Here is a 21,126-nt window from a genome sequence, read left to right on the forward strand (position 1 = left end):
AAAGATGACTGTCGTGCGGCAAAACCTACTACAAACACCTTTGTGGCGCGAAAGAACCCACGACACGAACCTTGTCGCACGACACAAGGCACGACAAGACATCATGTCTTGAGACACAAAATTGTTTCGCGCGATAGATGCGCGACAAAAAAGTTTGTCGTGAGTTTCGATCAGGTAGTTTCAATGCGATTGTTGTGATACATGCGTAATTCTATTCCGTCTATGGTCTGTATTCTGCGAATACTTTTTGAGGAAGTTTTGGAAATACTGTTGCAGAAATTCCTGCGATGGCGCAGGTGGTATTAAGAATGCTGTTGACTATTAAGGATAGTGGAGGCCACAATTAAGACCACTGACGACCATAAATCACAATACCGTGTAATAATCCAGCCGTCGCCGGTCACATTCCTTTTCTGTGGGCACAGCTTCCTCCACGAAACCATTTTCTGGCATCCAAGTGTATTTCAGCGGTCCAGAAGTAATTAGCTAATTACTATTCTATTATAAAATACAATGACAATGCAGCATTTGATCATGTGAACGCTTTTGCTGAGGCACGCGCCATAAGCCCAAAGTTTAAGACTTGGAAGTATGCAAAGTGCGTTTTTAATGCAATGAAGACTTAAAAGGGCCTGAAACACTAATAAATAAATTTTCTATATAGATGGCGTCTTAACAAAAACCGTTCGCTAATGTCCGACATCAAGACAATTTTATTCGGTATTTCAAAACTCATTTATTTGCAATAAAAATTTGTAGTTCAGAATCTTGCCACCTTTCTCCATCCTCTCGTAACATGATGCATGCTCAAACGTCAACGCTACTCCTCTGGTCCCATTAGCTCGGCCAAACTGATGGGCTGCCAAGGCTTGCGCGAAGTCCTCGGATGCGGAGCATCCTAACTCGTCCGCCCATGGAGGAAGGGGAGAATTTTGGAAGAGGTTGTTACGTTGCATTCTTTTAAGCCGGGCTTGAGGGCTTCCCCTCGCTACTTGGCCGCCGTCTCAGGTCGCTTGGGCAAGCGCAGAAGCGAATGAAGCAGACGCTGCTGCGCACAGCGTTGCTATTCGCTGCGCCTCGGTAAAAACATCCCGGTAGTCTTTGCGAAAACACGTGATCCAGCACAAATCCTGTCACGAAGTTCAGATAGCGAACGCTTCTCCTAAGCTTTCCTTCTGCCATGCGCCAGTCCAACACAGCTGACTGGCTGCTCCTGCGGTTCCTGCATGATGTCTCAAAAGATCTATTCAATTTTTCTCTTGATAGCCGTAAAGAGACGACTGACGCGAAAGAGTGTACCAACATTTGCGTGTGAGTGAGGGTTTTGTGTATCGTGTGGAAGTGTAATATTTGGCTCAGATGTTTGATACAATGCGGTTCAGTCATTCCGGAAATTTATATATTATGCTTAGAAATGGTTACAACGCAAAAATTTTAAATGTTTTTAGGCCTGTCAGAATGATGTTATTTTTGATTATATTCCAAACAGGTGTGCACGAATAACATCTCTGGCCAATACCAGTACCGGCAAGATATCATGTCGGGATATTTCCGCAACGCCACTCATGTCCTAACATTTGACACTGAGCAAGCCCTCAAAGCTAAGGTAAGCTCTCATGAACTTTATTCAGTCTCTATTACAATATATCGAGATGCGATATATCTCCTTGCTCCCAGTTTCCCTATCCAGTTTGTCGCAATTAGCGATACATCTAACGCAAACAGATATTTGACTGAAGGAATTCGGACATCTCTTGCCGGATCATTGTGAGGGAGGTATGCGAGTAGCTTAGCCGCCTTTCCGTATTCCCAAAAGGCGAAACCAGAACTCTAAATCACATCCTAAATCCTGAACTTCCCTTCGACACTGCTTGTACCATTAGGCATGTAGAACTCCTTATCCCCAGTGTTCTAAAAAAATCTTCAAAGAAGCGCCACTATTTTTTATACTACCTCAACGCAACATAAACTGGTTTGGAACCAACAACGGAATATTTTTGCCAGAATATAGAAGGAGGTTGTCTGATATTTCTTCAGGCAGCCTGATTTGAGGCTTTATTTCTCGCCGAAAATAATTTTATAAAATTTGGACACCTTTGCAGAAATATAACCGCAGCTCAGCTGTAACAGTAACCATATTACTTTCGGGAACATCTTCGTTTGTGCAAAGGAAAAGACAAAACAGAAGCTGCTCAGAGAGATATATTGGCAGGAAACAGAAGGCACCTTTATCTCATTGTGGTTTCTATATATCATGTCCACAGATCCCTTTGCGCCATAAAAAAATCATCACCCTGACTGTTTACTACGTTTCATTTTGTTTTCCGAAGCATAACAAATGCACCTGTGTACTTTCAGCATCCTTGTACAGTCGCTCAACTTTAATAATGCGTAAGCTTTGTACGGCTATGTTTGCAGTTTAGTATTATCACAAGTTTGTCACCACAATAGCGTTCGAACGAATTGAGTTATCCGAAAAAGAATGGTTGCATTTGATTAAGCATCAAAAATATCGTATGGGAAATAATGAGGTGCATGTGTACCAGCAGCAGCGGCCTTACGCAGCAGGAGCAGCACCAAGTGCCGAAGATGATGACGCCGAAGTGCAGCCGAATTGAGCTGGCACCTCGTGCCGGCGTCACGCGCTGTTCGGAGCCGCCTTAGTGTGGCTGAAACGGCTTGCGGTCAGAGTGTCGGCGAACAAAGACGTGCGTGCAAGTCGCTGGTTCGGATGGAACATGTGAAGATGGTCGCGACTGGCGTCGGAGATGTGGCTTTCTAAGATAATGGCAAAAATAGCAGAGCTGCGTCAAGTAATCGGTAGGGTCGGGGCTTGTAGACGAATCGGCGCATTCGAAAAATTCACCAGGAAGACACAGCGGTGAGCTGAAGACAAGTTCTGCCGGAGTGCAACGAAGATCTTGTTTCGGTGTAGCACGGAGGCTGAGCAGAACCAGTGGTAGGGAGGCAGTCTAGTGGGTGGTGTCGAGTTGGGCTTGGAAGGATGTTTTTGGCGAACGATGCAAGCGTTCGATTATACCTTTGGCGATGGAACGGTAAGCAGTAGTTCTAATTCGAGAAGTTCCAAATGAAGTCATAACGTTAGTTAAAAGTGGAGATTCAAACTGGGCGCCGCAGTCAGTGATGATGATGGAGGGAACCCCATACCGGGATACCCAGCAGGCGATGAAGGTTCTGGCGATGGTGGCGTCAGGCAGAGGGAACGCTTGAGGCCAGCGAGTAAACCGACTGATGCAAGTAAGAAGGTACGACTATCCAGCGGAAGGCGGGAAGGGACCCTAATTATCGATGTGGACGTCAAAACGGGCTGATGGCGAAGGGAACGAGCCGAAGAGAGAGGTCGTGCGTCGCTGAGTATTATACTGCTGGCAAGCCAGGCAGGCACAGGCCCAGGCGCGCACGTTCTTGTTGATGCCGGGCCAGACGTAATGATTCGTGAGAAGTTGCTGCTTGGCGCGATTGCCGGCATGGGACAGGCCGTGGAGGGCGTCGAAGAGAAGTCGACAAACGGCAGAGGGCACCAAAGGGCGCTGGGTGCCGGCCAAAGTGGCTCAGATGATGGGGACGGGGCACGAATGAATTGTGTGGAGCTAAAGCATGGCGCAAAGTTCGAAGTTGAGTAAGGAGAGGCAAAGAGGGGCGAGGAGGAGTCAGTGCTTACGCATTCCTACATGCCGGTGCCGCAGTCATCTCATAATTTCATCAATATCCATTTGCGAAAAACATTTTATGAAGAACTGCTTCCATTCCATAAGCACAAAGAGATAGAAAGGGCAACTGTGTGCAGTTTTACTCCTGATAAATTAGACTGTTCGGCATTCTGCCTGTGGAAATTTTTGTTCAGTGGGCGTGAAGACGTCTGCACTGTTTATAAAATGCGACATGAAAATTGTTGATTTTTTTCTTGACTGCGGATTCTGCTTCATGCGGACAGAATCCATGGAAGAAGGCACAAGTTAATGACGCTGTAGTCCAGCCCCAGTATCCGCAATAATAAAAACACGGTTTTGGCACAGTTAAGTTTGCTTGCAAAAACGTCCGGTGGTGGCGATATTTATGTCTTATTGTTTGAAAATTTATCCCTTATAAAATCGTATTTTCAATAAAAGTATCCTCATTGCCATCATAAAGCGCGCACTCTAAAGGATTTCCGGAATTTTGTGGTAGAATCATCCATGATTAGGCGACGACATTTCCCGTGAAGCGGAAAGCGGACGATTTGACAAGTGTTTGGTCCAAACATTCACTGTATCTTGAATTCTAGAAATGTTGATGCGAGTCATATATTCGCTGTAAGGCCCCAGTGGACGCTTTACAGAGCTGAACTCAGCAGCGGTAAATGCAAATCGCAGTTCGCGTTCTCACACAGCTCACCATCATGCTCTGTTACGGCAATCGATGACCATTTGGATGCAACAAACGAAGTTACACGGTGATGGGCAGAGCGATGCTGCATTACCAAATATCTTAGCTTCTTTAACGCAGTGTCTACTATCTAGAGCGTCTCGAACGACTCACCTCCAGCGGTTAACTCTACGCGAACATTCTTTATACGGCGGATCCCTGGCGCCAGCGTCAGAAAACCCTGCTATAATATGTTCGTCTCGTAAATAATGAACCTTGGGATAAAGCGATGTCAAAAATAAAGGCTTCTTGAGGATCGCTGACTTTTACCGAGTGGCTCGTAAAAGTGATAACTACGATACAAGCTATTCTTGGTTTAGAGCCGCATAACAGCTTCTGTCAGTGGGGCGGGGCTCACCCTAACTACTATGCTAGGCTCCCTGCTAAGACGACGCAGAAATCAACCGTTTATCTACTTTATTATGATGATTTAAGCTTTATGGGGATTTAAAGTGACCAAGTGACTAAGGCTATGAGGGATGCCGTAGTGAAGGGCTCGGGAAATTTCGAGCAGCTGGGTTTCTTCAACGTGCACTGACAGCGCCCAGTACACGGCCCTACAGAATTTCGCCTCCGTTAATGTCCGACCGCAGCGCCAGAATCGAACCCCCGCCTTTCGGGTCAGCAGCAGACAGCCATTACTACTGAGCCTCTGCGCCGGTTCTATTTTGTTAGCAGCAAAATGTGGTTGACAGTATGGCAGTACCATGAGCAGACCATTTACTAAAGCGCTGGCCAATAAGCACGCCGTCCGCTGTGGCTTCGATGCGAAACAGCCGAGAGGCCTAGCGACGAGCGACGACAAGGAAGAAGCGTTTCTTGTAGCGCCCTTGACATCTGGTGCTGTGAGCGTTGCAAAGTTGTCGCCTACCTTCATGATTCGGCAGGGATCGAGGATTTTCTTCTTTATTACGGTGCTAAAGCGCGTACCTTGAGTACCATGGGACGGTGCAGCACTGCTATTGCGCTGTCGGACGCTATTCGAAGCTTATATAAAAGTGCCATCGGAGGGCAGTCTAGACACACTATTTCAATCTGTTGCTCTTGAAACGTGAATTCATGTTTTAAATTGTGCATCGTTGAAGCGGGTTAGCTCGTGCTCTTTTCATACTCGGACGCCGGCGGGCACCCTCCATCGGTAGGCGCCACCATTTTCCTGGTAAACGAATCAAGCCGAGGTCGACAAGCTCAGTTCGCGATTACCATAGTCCGCTACACCTTGTGAGCAGCAGCAACCACGGTTAGCGAATACCATGGATATTGAAACTCCAGTTATGCGCTTGCCCGGGTCACAGGCGTATGAAAAGGGTATTACATCAGTATTTCCTGAACGGTGTGTCTAACTAGTCTTGCATCTAAATAAACATAGATTTGCAAAAACAACTAACACTAATAAACAACATACTAATATTTTTCGTATAATAACCAACTAAATGGGTTTAATAGGAGATAGAAGCTGCTTAACCTGCACGATTAGAGTCGAGAGCTGGGTAAAAATAGGTTCGGTGTTCCTGTTCTCCGGCTCCGTCCTTTGCGTTGGGTTTCTTTCTGTTAACATACACGATAGTATTGATCGTTTTCTCTACCAAAGTGGTCGAATTTAAATGCAATAAGCGGAATCAATCTGTAAGTGCAAGTGGCCTCAGCGTGAAAGCCTCAGCATTGAGTATATAAGTGAGAGTAAGCATGTGTAATTAACGTAGTCTTTTTAGCATTTAGGCAACACTGATAATATTGTTACTGTGTATGCACTGAGCCGTGTGCGCGTGTGACAAAGTGCAACGCCATCCTCTGCAAAAAGCACGGAATAAACAAGATGAAAATTTCCGGATCAGCTGCTGTAAAAAAACGGTGCGTAATTATCTTACACAGTGCTCATTACTTTAGAAACATCCTTCCGTATTGCATTTTACGTAGCTTGCATTATTTTTACAGCGCCTATACGTATTCACTTCACTGAGACAGTATTATTTATGAAACCTGTCTTTTAAAACACGGAAACCCTCTGGCAACAATCTACGAATATCTTATGTGGCAAACGCGCCATTTTTTTTCTACAGCGCGGCTATTTATGCACAAGCTAACTTCAATTTCTATTCATTATCAGGCATGGATATCCTAGAGTGCAATCTATGATAGCTATACTGTGGATTAAAAGTGAACGCAGTGCCACGTGAGAGTAGGGGAAAAATTTTGCTGTTAAATACTATAGTTCCGCCTATGTTGTCCCACAGCAAATAATCGTTTTGTTTTTGTGTTTTCTTTTTGCCTTACCTATCAATACCCTAACAAAGGTCCGCTGAAGCGCAATTTGAACGGATTAACTTTGCTGGCATCTACACGAGAGCACTGTGCTATCTCTGTAGCGGAGCACGCCTCATGTTAAACTGCAACCCTCTCAAGCTATACCTTGTACATAGTCGTCTTCATCAACTGATAATAATCAGCCTGGCTACGCCTACTGCAGGACGAAAGCCTCTTCAATATCTCTCACATAAACCTTGTCCTGTGCCAGCTGCGGCAGCCACCACAACCACGCTAATTTCTTACTCTCATCCGACCATCTAATTTTAGCCGCCCCCTTCTAAGCTTTCCTTCCCTAGAATCACGTCTGTTACCCTTGAGGAGAATTTATCTTGCTTTCGAATTACATGTTTCATCTCGACCTGGATGTCATTAATTCGTTTTTTTTTTGCTTCCTGGCCCAACCTGGCCTCTTACTATCTGTTAACGTTGCACCTATCATTTTTCTTTCCATAGTTCGCTGCGTTGTTCTTAAAGTGAATGCTTTTAGTGAGCCTCCAGGTTTTCCCCATATATGACTACCGGTAACACCAACTGTTTTATACTCTTAAGAGATACTGGTAAACTAGAATTCATATTCTGAGAGAGCCTGACAAATGCGCCCCACCCCATTCTTATTCTCCAGGTTACTTCACTCACGTGATCCAGGTCTGCGGTCACTACCTTCCATAAGTAGACGTATTGCCTTGCCATTCCCTCCACCACGTTACAAATTGTATACTGCTCTTCCCTCTAAAACTTTTGCATATTACTTTGAATTTCTGCCTATTAACTTTGGACCCACAACACTACTCTGCCTTCTAGCGCATTGATCATAGTTTGCAGTTTTTTGAGTCACTTAGCAAGGCAATGTCATTAGCGAATCACCGATTATTTACGTATTTTTCATTACCTCTTATGCTCAAGTGTTCCCAATTCAGGCCTGAGAATAACTCTTCTAAACAGCCGGTGAATAGCACTGGCGAGATCGTGTCTCCTTACCTGACGGTCTTCCTTATTGAAATTTTTTTGCTGACTTTATGGAGGACTGTGGTAGCTGTGCAGTTGCTATATATATTCTTCCAGCATTTTGACATAAGGCTCTCCTACACCCTGATTCCGCAATCCTTATATGACTGCTTGGTCTGCATTGAGTCAAATGCTTTGGCGTTGGTTATGTTCTGCGCATTTCTCTATCATCTGGTTGATAGTGTGTATAAGGTCCATTTTGGAAAATCCTTTACGCAACCCTGCGTGATCATTTGGTTATTAAAGTCCAAGGTTTGCCTGATTTTGTTAGCGATTACTTTAGTAAATACCTTGTAGGCGACGGACAGTAACCTGACCCGTCCGTATTTTTTCAAGCTTTTGGCGTCCCCGTTCTTTCAGAAGATCACGTTATCGTTCTTCGAAGCTTCTGGTGCGCTCTAGGCCATAAGGCATTGCGTATACAGGTAGCTATTGTATTTCTATCACAGTCTCCGCTCTGTTGTTCAACAAATCTGCTATTACATAATTCTCACCAACTGATTTCCCCTTTTTAATTGCTCCTAAAGCACCTTTTTCATCTTTTGTTGGTGGAGGGATGTACAAGTGCGTTGTACTATTTCTTCTCTCATTAACGTCCTGAATGCATTGGTACTGTATAGGTTTGTGAAGAACTCTTCTGTCACTTTAACTATGTCATTCATATTTGTAATTACATTGCCTTTATCGCCTCTTAACGTATACATACGATTTTCACCTGTGCGTAGTTTTCTCTTCGCCGCTTTTAGGCAACCTCCGTACGTTAGAGAATGCCCAATTCCCTCCATATTAAGTTTCTTTCTGTCGGCTACCCCCCCCCCCTTGCGCTTATTAAATTAACTTCAATAGCTCTGCTAGTTCTTTCTATCTGTGGGGTTTCACGCCTTCATGCTTTTGTCCTTCTTATTCAGAACTTTCGCCTCCTTAGATAGCTTGCTGGTGCCTTGTAAAATCAATCTAACGCTTAATTCTGCTCCGCACTGCATAGTGACAGCTGTGACATTATTGTTCCCTGCTTGAACAACAATATCGTCGCTCTCATTTAAAGCCAAATATCTGCTCTATAACGGTATCCTGACTTCCTCTGGTTTCCCTCCAATTGCTAACTCTGTAATGGGCTTCCGCTTCATTGCTTTTTTCCGCGCCTTCTTCAAGTCTTGATAATTTGAGACCTGACCTAGCTGTGGTCACTACAACGCACCATTTCGAGAACCTCCACATCCTGCACAATGCCAGGGTGAGTGCACAGTATGAATCGTCTTTAACTTTAGCTCTCATCACTGCGTCTCTTCCATGTCAATACCCTGTTCTCTCGTTTGCCAAAGAAGGTGTTCATCATCCGCAATTCATTTTTCTCTGCGAACTCTACTAATCACTCCCCTTGCTGATCCTAGAACTCATGCGATATTCGCCGACTGTCTGGTCCCCAGCCTGCTTCTTCCGTACATTGGCATTGCAATCGCCCGTCAGCACAGCGTGTCTTTTCACCTTGCTTATTGCCGATTCCACGTCCGCATAGAAGCTTTCTACTGTCTGGTAATCACAGATAGATTAGGAGCGCAGGCCTGCACAACCTTCAGTTTATATCTCTTATACAGGGTTTGTGTAAAAAGCATCAGAAAAAGCTTCGAAAAATTATATTCATTGGAGATATTGGCACAATACATCAAAAGACTTCAAAGTACTTTCCTTGAGCGTCGACATACTTTTCCAAACGGCATTTCCACGAATAAAAGCTCCCCGGTGGGCGGATTCTGTAAGGTCCTTAAGGCACTCGAGAAAACTTCTTTGACGGCACTGAGGCTTCTATGGTGATTTCTTTCGAGGGAAGATTTCGCTTTTGGGAATAGGAAATAGCGTGCTGTTGCCAAGTCGGAACTGTAAAGGGGTTGGGGAATCGCGATGCTGTTTATAGTCAGGTAGTCGCTCTCCTTGGTGCAGGTGTGGCTGGCTGCATTTTAGTGATGCAATTTCCAATTCCAATGTCTGGCGATAGATGGCTTCACCCGCTTGACCCTTTTGTTCAGTCTTCTTAGATCTCGTAGGTAAAAAGCACCATTCACTGCCTGTTCCTCAGGTACCAATTCACAGTGCGACACTCTCTTTTTGTCGAAGAAAACTATGAACATAGCTTTCGCTATTGATTTGCTCATTCGATTCTTTTTTTTTTTTGGCTTGTCTTCGGCACTCTATCAGTCAAGTTTGAAAAACTTATATTACACAAAAACTGCAGTTTGTGACATTATTTCGTCCTTGACACTTCGAAAATAAAGCCCAACGTCTCCGTACCTGATTTGCTTAGTACAACACACAGTTTGATGGCGCACCACTGTTCAATCGTTCGCTGCCTTTTGACTTTGCACACAGTCACTCGACAGGGGTCTATTAGCAACTGGATCTAGCCTGAACGAACGCTGGCAGACGAATGGCGCTTGGCGCGTCTTGAAGGTAACATCCCCCACTAGCGCGCATGTGCAATGCGAGCACGCTGCGACGTACAGTCAACCCAGGAAAAAAGTTTTCCCGATACTTTAGACAAACGCTCTATGGCTAAATTGGAAAAAAACCACCCTGTAAATAATTCTCTAAAATTCCTCTATGTTACTAGCTATATCCTGATTGATAAGAAATTCTGCACCTAATTCTAGTCGGTCCGCTAATTCGCTTACCATACTACGTACCCGCCCTTTAACAGAGTATACGAGAATGTCCTCCTAACCTAACTAAGTCCAATGACATCCCATTTAATACTCACTAGCTCCTCCAACATCACTGCTAGGCTAGCCTCCCTAAATAAGGTTTTGGCGTTAAACGTTGCCAAGTTCATTTGCAATGGCGGCCCGTCCAGAGCCAGTAATTAATAGCAACCTTCGCCGCTAAGAAGTCCTACAGAGATGAAGTTATTTGTGGACACAAATAGCGATATTTTCTGTTTTGCTTATATTTATTATTTGTATGATACGGAGTATCTTATCACTCCGATCAGTCCTTTAGTGAAAAGAGCAAGCATGTAAATATGTTTTTCAATGTTTTCCGCTGTCGAGTTACAAAAAGCATAACAGTCAGAAAAAAAATATTAACCTTGATGTCTACCAATAAAATACGGCAATCTGGTTCGAGTTATGCAGGGTATGTTGCTGGACGAGTTGGTGGTGATCGAAAAGCTGACAGTTCAGCGCAAGTGTGTATCTGTGTCCTCCCTGTGTCCTTGTCTGCTAGCGCTGCGATTACATGATGGTTGAAGTGTTGAAAATGTAGTAAGGGGCGAATGGTGGTGATAAATGATTTTGAATTTTTTCATAAAAAGCGGCAATTAAAGGTTGGTTTTGACCAAGCCCACCACTGCTTTATTATTTTTGTCATGCAGATCTGCGCAACACACAAGGCCCACGTCAACACACAATTTGGAATTGCTGCCTATGACATCGATGCTGATATTGACCAGACGGCCTCGTTGGAATGTCCCAGAGTGGAATACAAGGCGAACTACAGCCGCGTGAGACTGCTTCGAAGAATTGTAGACTTTCTTCGCGCTCACTTCCACAACCAGAGCACTCTCACGGACTGCGACAGTATCAGATAGCCTGCAATGTTTTCACCTCTCGAAGATACAAATTCGAAGAATGCGAAGACGACTTCATCAAATCTCGAAGCATGCAAGGCTTGACCAGTACCTACGCGAGCGCTGTGTGCGATTTACCTAAGGTTTTAAACCCAGGAATATCATAGTAAGCGCAGTGAACATTGTGTTCGCTCTCAACAAACGCTATAAACGTTGACCATCACGAAAATCCGCGTTCCAAGGTCTTAACATATTACCTCACTTCCAAACGGTCACTACATCTCAAAATTAATACTCAGCTTGAAATGTTCCCTGTTTTTGTACCTCAAGGCTCGCTCCAAGTGCTAGTATTTACCAGAAACCGGTTTTTTATTTATTTATTTAGCCCTCAAATGCCCCTTGGACAGGGGTTTTACATGAGGGGTGGGTGGCTTCAGAAACGATTTCAAGGGTGGGTGCCTTCACAAAACGAAATTTGCAATTGCTGTCCTGAAATTTGTCGCACTGGAGAGGTTAACCGCTTCTTCAGGCAGAGCATTCCAGTCTTTCGATTTTTGTGGAAGAAACGAGTGAAGGTGCGATGATTTGCGCGCGTGTGGTGGGTATACAGACTTAGAATGACTGGTCCGGGATGAACGGCGGTGAGCGGGAGATACAACGCTGTTATCAAATGGAAAATGATAGAACTTATGGCAGAAAACGAGCCTGGCTATTTTACGTTGAGATTCTAGATTGCGAAGGTTAGCAATAGATTTCAGATCTGTGACACTAGTATAGGAAGAATATAGTCAATGAAAATAAATTGACATGGCCTTTTTTGGATAGATTCAACGGAGGTAGAAAGATTAGTCTGATGAGGGTCCCAAACTGAGCATGTATATTCTAGCTTGGGCCCTATAAGGGTCTTGTAAAGAAGGGTTTTTGCGGAAAGGGAGCAGAATTTAAGATTGCGCCTTAGAAAGCCGAGAGTGCGGTTAGCCTCGTTAGATAATTTCGCTATGTGAGGGAACCATGAAAGATTCTGTGTTAAAATAAGACCTAGGTATTTAAAAGATGTCACAGGGGATAGTGTTGGGCTACCAAAAAATACGTGGGCACAACGTGAGAATGGCGGCGGTGAAATGTAATTAATGACGTTTTGCTGACATTTAAAGACATTAAGTTTTACACTATATTTATACTGTTTGTATGTTTCGCTGAAGAATGAGGGCATCTGAACAATCGTTAATCGGTCGGCATATAACACAACCATCAGCAAACAGGCGGATGTTAGAAGACATATCGTTAGGAAGGTCATTGATGTAGATAAAGAAGAGCGGTGGGCCGAGAACGGAACTCTGAGGCACACCAGAAATCACAGGAAACAGCGGAGAGGAATGGGTATTTGCGAAAACCAACTGATGACGGCCGATCAAAAAACTACGTAACCAGTTATAGACTAGGGGATGAAGATTTAGGCGTGAAAGTTTCAAGAAATGTAGATTATCAGGAACCTTGTCAAAAGCTTTCTCGAAGTCGAAAAACAGTGAATCTACAGGCATGTTGAAGTCTAGGTGGGGCTGATATCACTGATGAATAATGCAAGTTGTGTATAGCAAGATAATTCTTAAGGAAGCCATGCTAACTGGAATGAATATCTTGTTACAAACAAAATACATGATTTGGCTAAAAATGATTTGCTCCATCAACTTAGAAAAAACGCTAGTAGTTTAAATTGGCCGGTACTCAAGCCACGATGATGACGATCCTTTTTTAGGAACTGGAATGACCTTACCTGTTTTCCAATCCAGCGGCACCACTCCAGACGAAAGAGACTGTTGAGAAATGTACGACATGATGACACTGGTAATTATTTTGGTGTTTTTGAGTACTTTGGCGTTGATGTGAACTCCAGCAGATAAGGTTAGCTTCAGTGATTCGATTAATTTGCAAATGACGTGAGGTTCAAAAGCGATGTCTGGCATGCCAGAATATTGAAGGTTTGAAAAACAAGAGAGATTGCCTTCGGGTTCTATGGTGAACACTGAACAAAACGCAGTTTAGAGTGGTTTCAACTTCGGTATCAGGAATAGGAATGTTGCTTTGGTCAAGTATTCTTATGGATTTCTTCGGGCTTGGATTTGTGACCTTCCAAAATTGAGGGGGGTTAGTACGCAGCATACCTTGAAGTGAGGCAGAAAAGAAAGATCGCTTAGTTTTTTGCAGCTTAAGAATGGAACATTTTATCAGCGCTGTGGTACTTTTTCTACGCGCGTGAATTGTTACTTTCTTTGGAGTTGCGATATAGTCGTTTCTTTTTATTGTTAAGGCGCTTTAAAGTGTTATTGAACCAGGGGGAAGACGGCCATTCGGTTACGGTAATTGTGGGAATACGGTCTTTGAATAATTCCTGCATTTTTTAATTAAAAATTAGCCAGTTATCTTCAACTGAACGACATGAGAACGTATAAAGAAAAGAGAAACTAAACTGAGTGAACTTTTCATTGAAGGAGGTGCAACAACCTCTGTCGTAGCGGGTTATTTTATTCTTTACTTTTTCGGGTACGCTATACGAGATTGATAAGTAGCATGAATTACGGCATGATCGCCGAGCTCTGGCAAAAACGTTAGCGAAGAAAGGTTATCAGGATGTGTGCTGAACAAAAGATCTGATTATTATGCCTTGTTGGGGTGGAGATAAGCTGTGACAAGCCAAATGTAAGGCGCGTGTTAAGAAATTCTATTTCGGTGTTGTTTTTAGACATTGTTTGCTCTGTCCGACCACGTTATTGCAGGAAAGATGAAATCCCCGAACAAAAGGATTGGTGTGCTAGGAAAGAGATGTGCCAGAGTACAAAATACCTCGTGGAAAAATGTGACAAAGCTTAGATGGGCGCTGGGGTCGGTATCATGCTCCTAGTATTAAAGGTGGGTGGGAATTTTTAGTGCAAACAAACAGTTTTTCTAACGGAGAGGAGATATCAATTTTAAAGCAGTGTAGACTACGGTTAGTTTCTATTAACACCCCTCTACCAAACCTCTCTTCGCGATCGCAGCGGAAGGTATCAAAGTTAGGTAAAGCAATCTGAAGTTCAGTTTTGGCGATGGAAGAATTTAGCCAGGTTACAGTTATAATGGCAACGTTGCTATCTGTAGTTAAAACAACGTTAGCAACTGAGTCAAGCTTTGGCAGAATGCTTCAATTGTTGGTATATAAAACAGAAAAAACATTTTGATGGTTGTTCTTCAGACCTAACTCTGAGCAATGCAGGACGTTCAACAACTTTCTCTGTAGAGTGACCATAAAAATAGTATCTTAGTGAAAAACAGCGCACAAGCAAACACAGACAGAAAGAAGGGGACAAGCGCTGACTAGCAACTGAGGTTTTATTGAGAAGCATGGCGAAATATATACAGCACAGCATACAGCATTCAAAAAGCATATAAACAGCACATAAAAGGCGGATAAGAAGCCAGCATCCAAACTCATCGCTTAACGTCGCATATCCAAGAATTCCATCTATTTGTTGAAAGAAGGATAGACCCCTTCTTTCTGTCTATGTTTGCTTGTGCGCTGTTTTTCACTAAGATGCAAAAGCAACTAGCCCATTCAGCTGCTTTACTGACATAAAAATAGGTAGTGCGTCCCATGCTCAAACTTTCATGCCGAAGTTTATGATAGTTACCTTTCGATTTCGCAAATTCAAAAGATTTTTGCCGGCGAGCCGAAGGTTCAGTGAATAGTCCGATGACACACTGAAGTTGGTGTCTTTCAGTTTATCCGCGTTTGCCAGAATACGCTCTTTTGCTTTCAAATGTGCGAATTTAACAATTATTGGTCTTGTCTTATTGACGGCGAAAGAGCCAATCCTGTGTGCATGTTAATTGTCGACAGTGTGTAAATCGGTGTCAAGCTTTTATTTGCAGAATTTAATTACCAAACCCTCGGCTTTATTCCAAGTTTCTTCTTGGCTACCTGTTATACCGTATGAACGAAGATTTGACCTACAGACCCTATCCTCGAAGGCATCCACTTTTGACGGCAGGTGGAAAAGTTTTTCTGCATTTTCCTAAGCGACCGCTTCTACGTAATCTAAGTTTTCTTTCAATGCGGGAACAGAGGAACAATCTTGCTCAATTTTTACAAGCCGGTTCAGAATTTCTTGGAATTCCTTGTCATTCTGCGAGAACTTTGCGTGCATTGCTTTCACTTCATTGAGCAATGATAACTGCCCTAATTTCAGTTCTTCGAATGTAGACCGTATGTCACCAGTAGTTTCAGTGGAACGAATATTGGGGCCCGGATTCAACTCGACATTGCCCGACAAAACTAACAACAGCAGACCAACTTCGGCACAGCCATACGCAATGGATGAACAGAGTGGGCACAGCAACGCTAAGAGTGCCAGGTAGCGCGCAAGGGGAACATATAACGAGAAGCAGTTCGTTACCTGCGCGGCAAAGATGCGATGAATGTGAGCGAAGCCCATCGCTGCTGCGTTGCCGAGCCCACTGAAGAGCATTACAAGCGCGCCGCGCCTTTTATCTTCACGGGCTGATGTTGGCGATCTGACAGCTTGCGAACCGAGAGGCCCATCCGGTGCCCAGATGGGATGCTCCGTAGTACACAGTTCAGGGCTGGAGTGCAAGGGCACGGCCACACTTTCTGCTGGCGAAGGATCCGGCGAGGTTTGGGAGTCCAAGGAACTGGTACGGTGTAGGTCCGGTATGTCGGATCCACCCAGGGCGTTGGTGGACGAAATGCAGGCCAGGGCAAGGGTGATTACCTGCGCGGCAATGAGGCGATGAATGTCAGGGAAGCCCATCGCTGCTGCGTTGCCGAGCCCACTGAACGTCAGTAAAATATTTACGTCAGTAAAAGATTTACGTCAGTAAAATTTGCTTATCGCTACATGAAATTATTTTCACGCTTCTGGTCATTTTTGCATGAATAGAATATGCTTAGATGACAGGCGTTCTTCAGACCAATCTAATATACACAATAACCCAACACAGTTTGAAACAGAGAGAATATGCCAGTTATCCTTGTTTGCAAACAAGTACAACCAAAATAAAATAATCAGGCTCTGCCTAATTGTCGAAATTTGTGCTGGCTATTGCAAATGCTTCAAAAACGCTGTCTCTCCATAAAATTTATTTAATCTTTTTCCTAACAATGTAATATGTATTTAGGTTTAAATGTTGTGTTTCGATATGTTCGCAGTTTTTCTTCTCAGCACTCATTGTGTATTTGTTTTAAAATATTGCGGTTCTTGGAAACAAGAAAACGTCAGTTGCTAATACGTTTTCACAATGACATAAAAAAGGGAAAGAAACAGAATAGGCAAGGCGTTACCAACAACAAAATTGCTCATCCATACTACAAATGTATCAATCTTAACAAAATGACATCATAGTGGTGTCATCTCGCACAAGCGCATAAATAAATATGTTTATGAATCAATGGCCCAGTTCAAATACCATGTAAAGTAGCTAACTGGAAAGCACAAATAAGTACAGATGTGACACAGATATGACGACGACTTCAATCTTAAAACATGATCAGCAGTAATATTCTAGCAGTTCTTACTGACAAAGGTATTACTGAAAGAAAACGTCGCGTGCATGCGTCATAGCCCCTAGAATAACAAATCGTAAGCCACTTTTCTGAGAAAGTGAGAAGTGTAAATGCGGCGTTAACAATTTTGAATAAGTTTCATACCTTTTTTCTCTTTTTAATTTGTGAATATTGGTCTTAGTGAGGAGGTCTCGGTTCATTACAGCACATTCTAAGACTGGCCAGACAAGAGCTTATCAGCAAGGAAACGCTTTTCATGTGGAGGAAACCCCAATGGGCGTCTCAGAATGAGCAGTTTCCGGCGTTTATTAGCCGAAATAGTGTCAATATGCTTTCGCCAGCAAAAATTATCGGACATCAAGTGGACGAGCTACTTGTAGCATTTTAACTCAGGAACCGGATTTTTGCTGGTGCCATACTCGAAGAGGAGAGGTTTCTTTTAAAGTGTTATTCTCATTTCCGCTGTCTTATCAAAACTTTTCACCATTTTCAGCATCTCACATCCACATATTACGCGATAGCGTATGCAACTCGTTCCATCGAAAAGCCGTCGACGTATTCGCCACCGCGTGTCGGTAATAATCGGGGGCTGCGTAAAAAAATCATATAATGCCAACCGTTTGCCACAGTATGTCCCGGACGGTGTCATACGATTCAGCGTTTCGTGGAGCATAAACTGGATGGTTAAGAGCCTAGATAGCGGCAGCGTTCGAACCGGCCATCTATGATCGGGAGGGAGTAAACAAATTTTCTCATCATAATTATGTCGGTTCTAGTGAATGATGATTCATATATGTGTGATAGTCGATGAGGAGTTAACGAAACAATTGTAATAATTGATTACCTAACAAATGAAAAGTGAAAAAAAGAAACTGTAAAAGGGGCTGCAAAGCTATCAAATGTTCAGAATGAAAAGCCAATGCTTGGTGATGCGTTTAGGGCGTGTAAGTGATCAATCATTTACTTCCAACAGTTGCAAAAAAAATGCCGCCACCACCTGGAAGACGTTGAAGTAACGAGCGTTAGCTATATTGGCCATGCGTAAAACGACGGTCTTTCCGCACCCAGCGGGGCCAGTGAAGAAAACCCTGAGCGGTTCGGAAAAGTAGCATAACTTTTACACCTAGCACAGCGATCGACGCCTAACGCCATCTATCACAGACATTACGATGCACGTCTACCCGTTGTAGAGTTACACCCCTCTAGATACGTCCCAAACGGAATGTGCTTGGTTTGGGAAGTCAAGATAATTCGGCTTGCGGTGCGATATGGTAACGCTCTGTTTAGTAATTGTATGTATATAACGTTTACCTATTATTTAATTGTGGTTTTAATTCTAAACCACAAACTATGTTTTTTATTTACATACTAAATTTGGTACGCAACTCTCCCCGGATGGGTGCCCCCTGTTGTAGAAAAATATATAACGGAGCGAATGTATACATAAATACAGGTCCCACAACGGGACAGATAGTAGATGAGTCCCAAGAAGTGGGCTCCCCGTTTCACTGCTGATAAATAAAGTGCTGCTAGGGAGTAAAAAAAAAACAAAAGAGCAGGGGGAGGGAAGGGGGTGAGGAGGTTGACCACGATCAAGCGTTCCTGCAGCCAAGAGGGGCGCGGCATGATTAGAGGCTTTACTTTTATTTTTATTTCTTTTTTTCTTCTTCCTCCTCCTGGTTTCTTCTGACTTCATTATTCGGTACTCGCCAAGGTCCTGGCGCTGTAGGATGTTCACATCTCCACGTTGTTGAACAGTGGTCGCCGAGTCCTTGCTGAGGTTGCTCTCTGGGCTTACTCGGAGAATTTTGTTTCTTGTGCTGTTTCCTGAATAACTGAAAGTGATTTATATACTGGTTACTTTATGGGTTGACAGTATTAGAGGAGAAAAAAAACGAGAAGGGGGAAACCAGCCGGACCACCACCAACGCAGTTTTATACGCCGAATGAATCGCAATCACGCAATCGCAACAGAAAAATTAGAGACTTCGGCTGTTCTTTGTTTCTGTATGAGGCATTGAGTAGAGGATCAGGGCCCACAGTCTGGAATTAGGGCAGGAGCCTGGGCTGGCAAAGCCATCCAAATGCAAGGTTGGAGTCCGAGATCAAGGTGATATGATTCCTAAAAATCCTGTGGCCTAAAGGCCTGACTCCCCGCCGCTGGTGCCCTGAGATGGCAGTCAGCTGTGGCAAAGTTGGGGTCGTAAAAAGATGTTATCCACTCAACTCCAAAAGAAGTAACTAAGCGACTGAGACTCCTGCTTTGAAAGGGAGGTTGTATTCCAGTAGAAGATGCACGTTGCCATGCGTCCACCAAGTTGCCGAAGAAGCCAAAGCCACGGACTCGTCGTTCTAAACTGCCCGCGTCGTAGAGCCGCGACCCACCGGAACGGCCGAAGAAGGTGACAGTCCAGCCCAGATCGCCCTCTGAGAATAGCCACAAAATAGATCTCCTCTTTCTTTTATTTTTATTCTTTCTTTCTATTTATATAAAAGTCTATACTTATATTTATAGTCTACAATTATGCCTATAAGGATTAACATTTTTACTTCCATTTCAAGGTTTGTGTTATGATCTCCAATGAATATAGGGGTTTATTAAGGATAAAGAGATTGCTCTGTTGGATTTTTGAAGTACATGGGAATAATACTACTAAAGAAGCTTACTTAAATATCACCCACCGCTCTTGGCCTCAGAGTCACCAACGATACTCCGCACCGATTTGCTTGCTGTATATAAGTTAAATGAAGTAGGATATAATCAGAAAAGTAATTTGGAAAGTGAAGAGTATTTTATATAATTAGAGACGCTTGTCTTTAAAGTAATAACAGATAAAAGTAAGAAGCCAGGATCGCTTGTCCTTGAAGAATATGTATAATATAAAATTTTAGTAGTACAGCTTGTTTGCAGAAAATATTTATTTGCCTTTAAAGTACCTAGGGAACTGGTTATAGTGTTGTAAGCCTGTTCCCAGGCATACTCTAATCTGTCATTTGCTCCAGAACGTAGTTAATCATTTCAGCGAAGATTTTGTGTTCTCTTTAGTTTTAGTGATCTCTCGTTTTCCGGTAGCTAAGTAAGGTCCTAAATTTTTGTGAGGCCTTTTCTTTTTTTTCGTCTTGATTTGGCAGGCGTCTAGATAGTGACCAAAGTCGCTTGCATTGCTACCACATTTGCATTGAATACTGTTGCTGATGTTAAACCTCAGAAGAATTAATGGAAGTTTTTCATGTCCGGTGATTGCTTGGGAAGTATAGTTATTCGTGCGAAAATGATCAGGAATGTGGTTTACGTTTTTGATCCATCGATAAGTACAGCTTTCCTTGCCTGCTTGCCAACATGTGTTCCAATTTTTATTATTTGAGATTTAAGTTCGCTTTTTATGTATTATTTTGTGATTTTTAGGAGTGTGATTTCTCCCCTCTCTCAAGCTTTCTTTGCTAGCTCATCTGCTTCTTCATTTCCTAATATTTCACTGGGACCTTTAACATAAATAATGTGGTTTTACAATGGTACAATTGTTGTATGTTATGCTTAATTTCATTCATAGGATATTGTGGTATTTTAGATTTTTAATGCTTTCAGTGTGAATAAGCTATCTGTGAAATTCTGCTATGTATTCATTTTCCCCTTTGTGTTTATATAGTTTAGGTATTTCCTAATGGCTACTATTTCTGCTTCGTAATTATTGTTCTATTACCTGAAGATATGTATTCCTTAAGTGATTTGCCATTCTTCGAATAGCAGAGGAGAAACGAGTTAATTTCTTGTAATTAGGCTAACTTTTTCTTTTATGTATTTAAGATGATGAAGGATTGAATGTTTATGATCAAATAATACACCTATATGAAAAGCTCTTGTCTGTTGTTATTTTACTATTTTTCATCTTAAGTATAGGTGGTCCGATTCTATATTGTTTGCCTACAGTTAAGAAATTTGATTTTTTGGTATTGAACTTTAAACCATTTTGTTCACCTCCTTGGTTGATGATTCCCAATGCTTCATTTTCTTTGATTTCTTGGTCTTTTTTGGCCTTGAATTTAATTGTGATGATGATTTCTCTGCGAAATCTTGCATGTGAGTCGTTTGAGGGTTGAAGGTTGAAGATTCCAGCAATCATTAGGTTCCGATACAGAGGGATAAGTGGAGATCCTTGCGATGTTGTGGTTATTTCTTTAGTACTTTTTATACCTCCTTCTTCAAGGATGATGCGTCTGTTTCGAAGAATAGAATTGATAATTTATAATAAATTGTTATAGAATTCAAACACTT

At 42.9% G+C, this 21,126-nt stretch overlaps 1 protein-coding gene across 1 annotated transcript in view; it reads left to right on the forward strand.

The window, feature by feature from the left end:
* LOC144130170 (uncharacterized) overlaps positions 1–11,317 on the forward strand; it is an 81,061-nt gene extending 69,744 nt beyond the window's left edge. The window contains exons 3-4 of the mRNA XM_077664174.1: positions 1,490–1,606; positions 11,102–11,317. Coding sequence (XP_077520300.1) covers positions 1,490–1,606; positions 11,102–11,317 — 333 coding nt within the window. The remainder of the gene's footprint in view (positions 1–1,489; positions 1,607–11,101) is intronic.
* The last annotated feature ends 9,809 nt before the right edge of the window (positions 11,318–21,126 follow it).

This window comes from Amblyomma americanum, chromosome 4 (assembly GCF_052857255.1).
Source record: "Amblyomma americanum isolate KBUSLIRL-KWMA chromosome 4, ASM5285725v1, whole genome shotgun sequence".
NCBI classification, from domain to species: domain Eukaryota; kingdom Metazoa; phylum Arthropoda; class Arachnida; order Ixodida; family Ixodidae; genus Amblyomma; species Amblyomma americanum.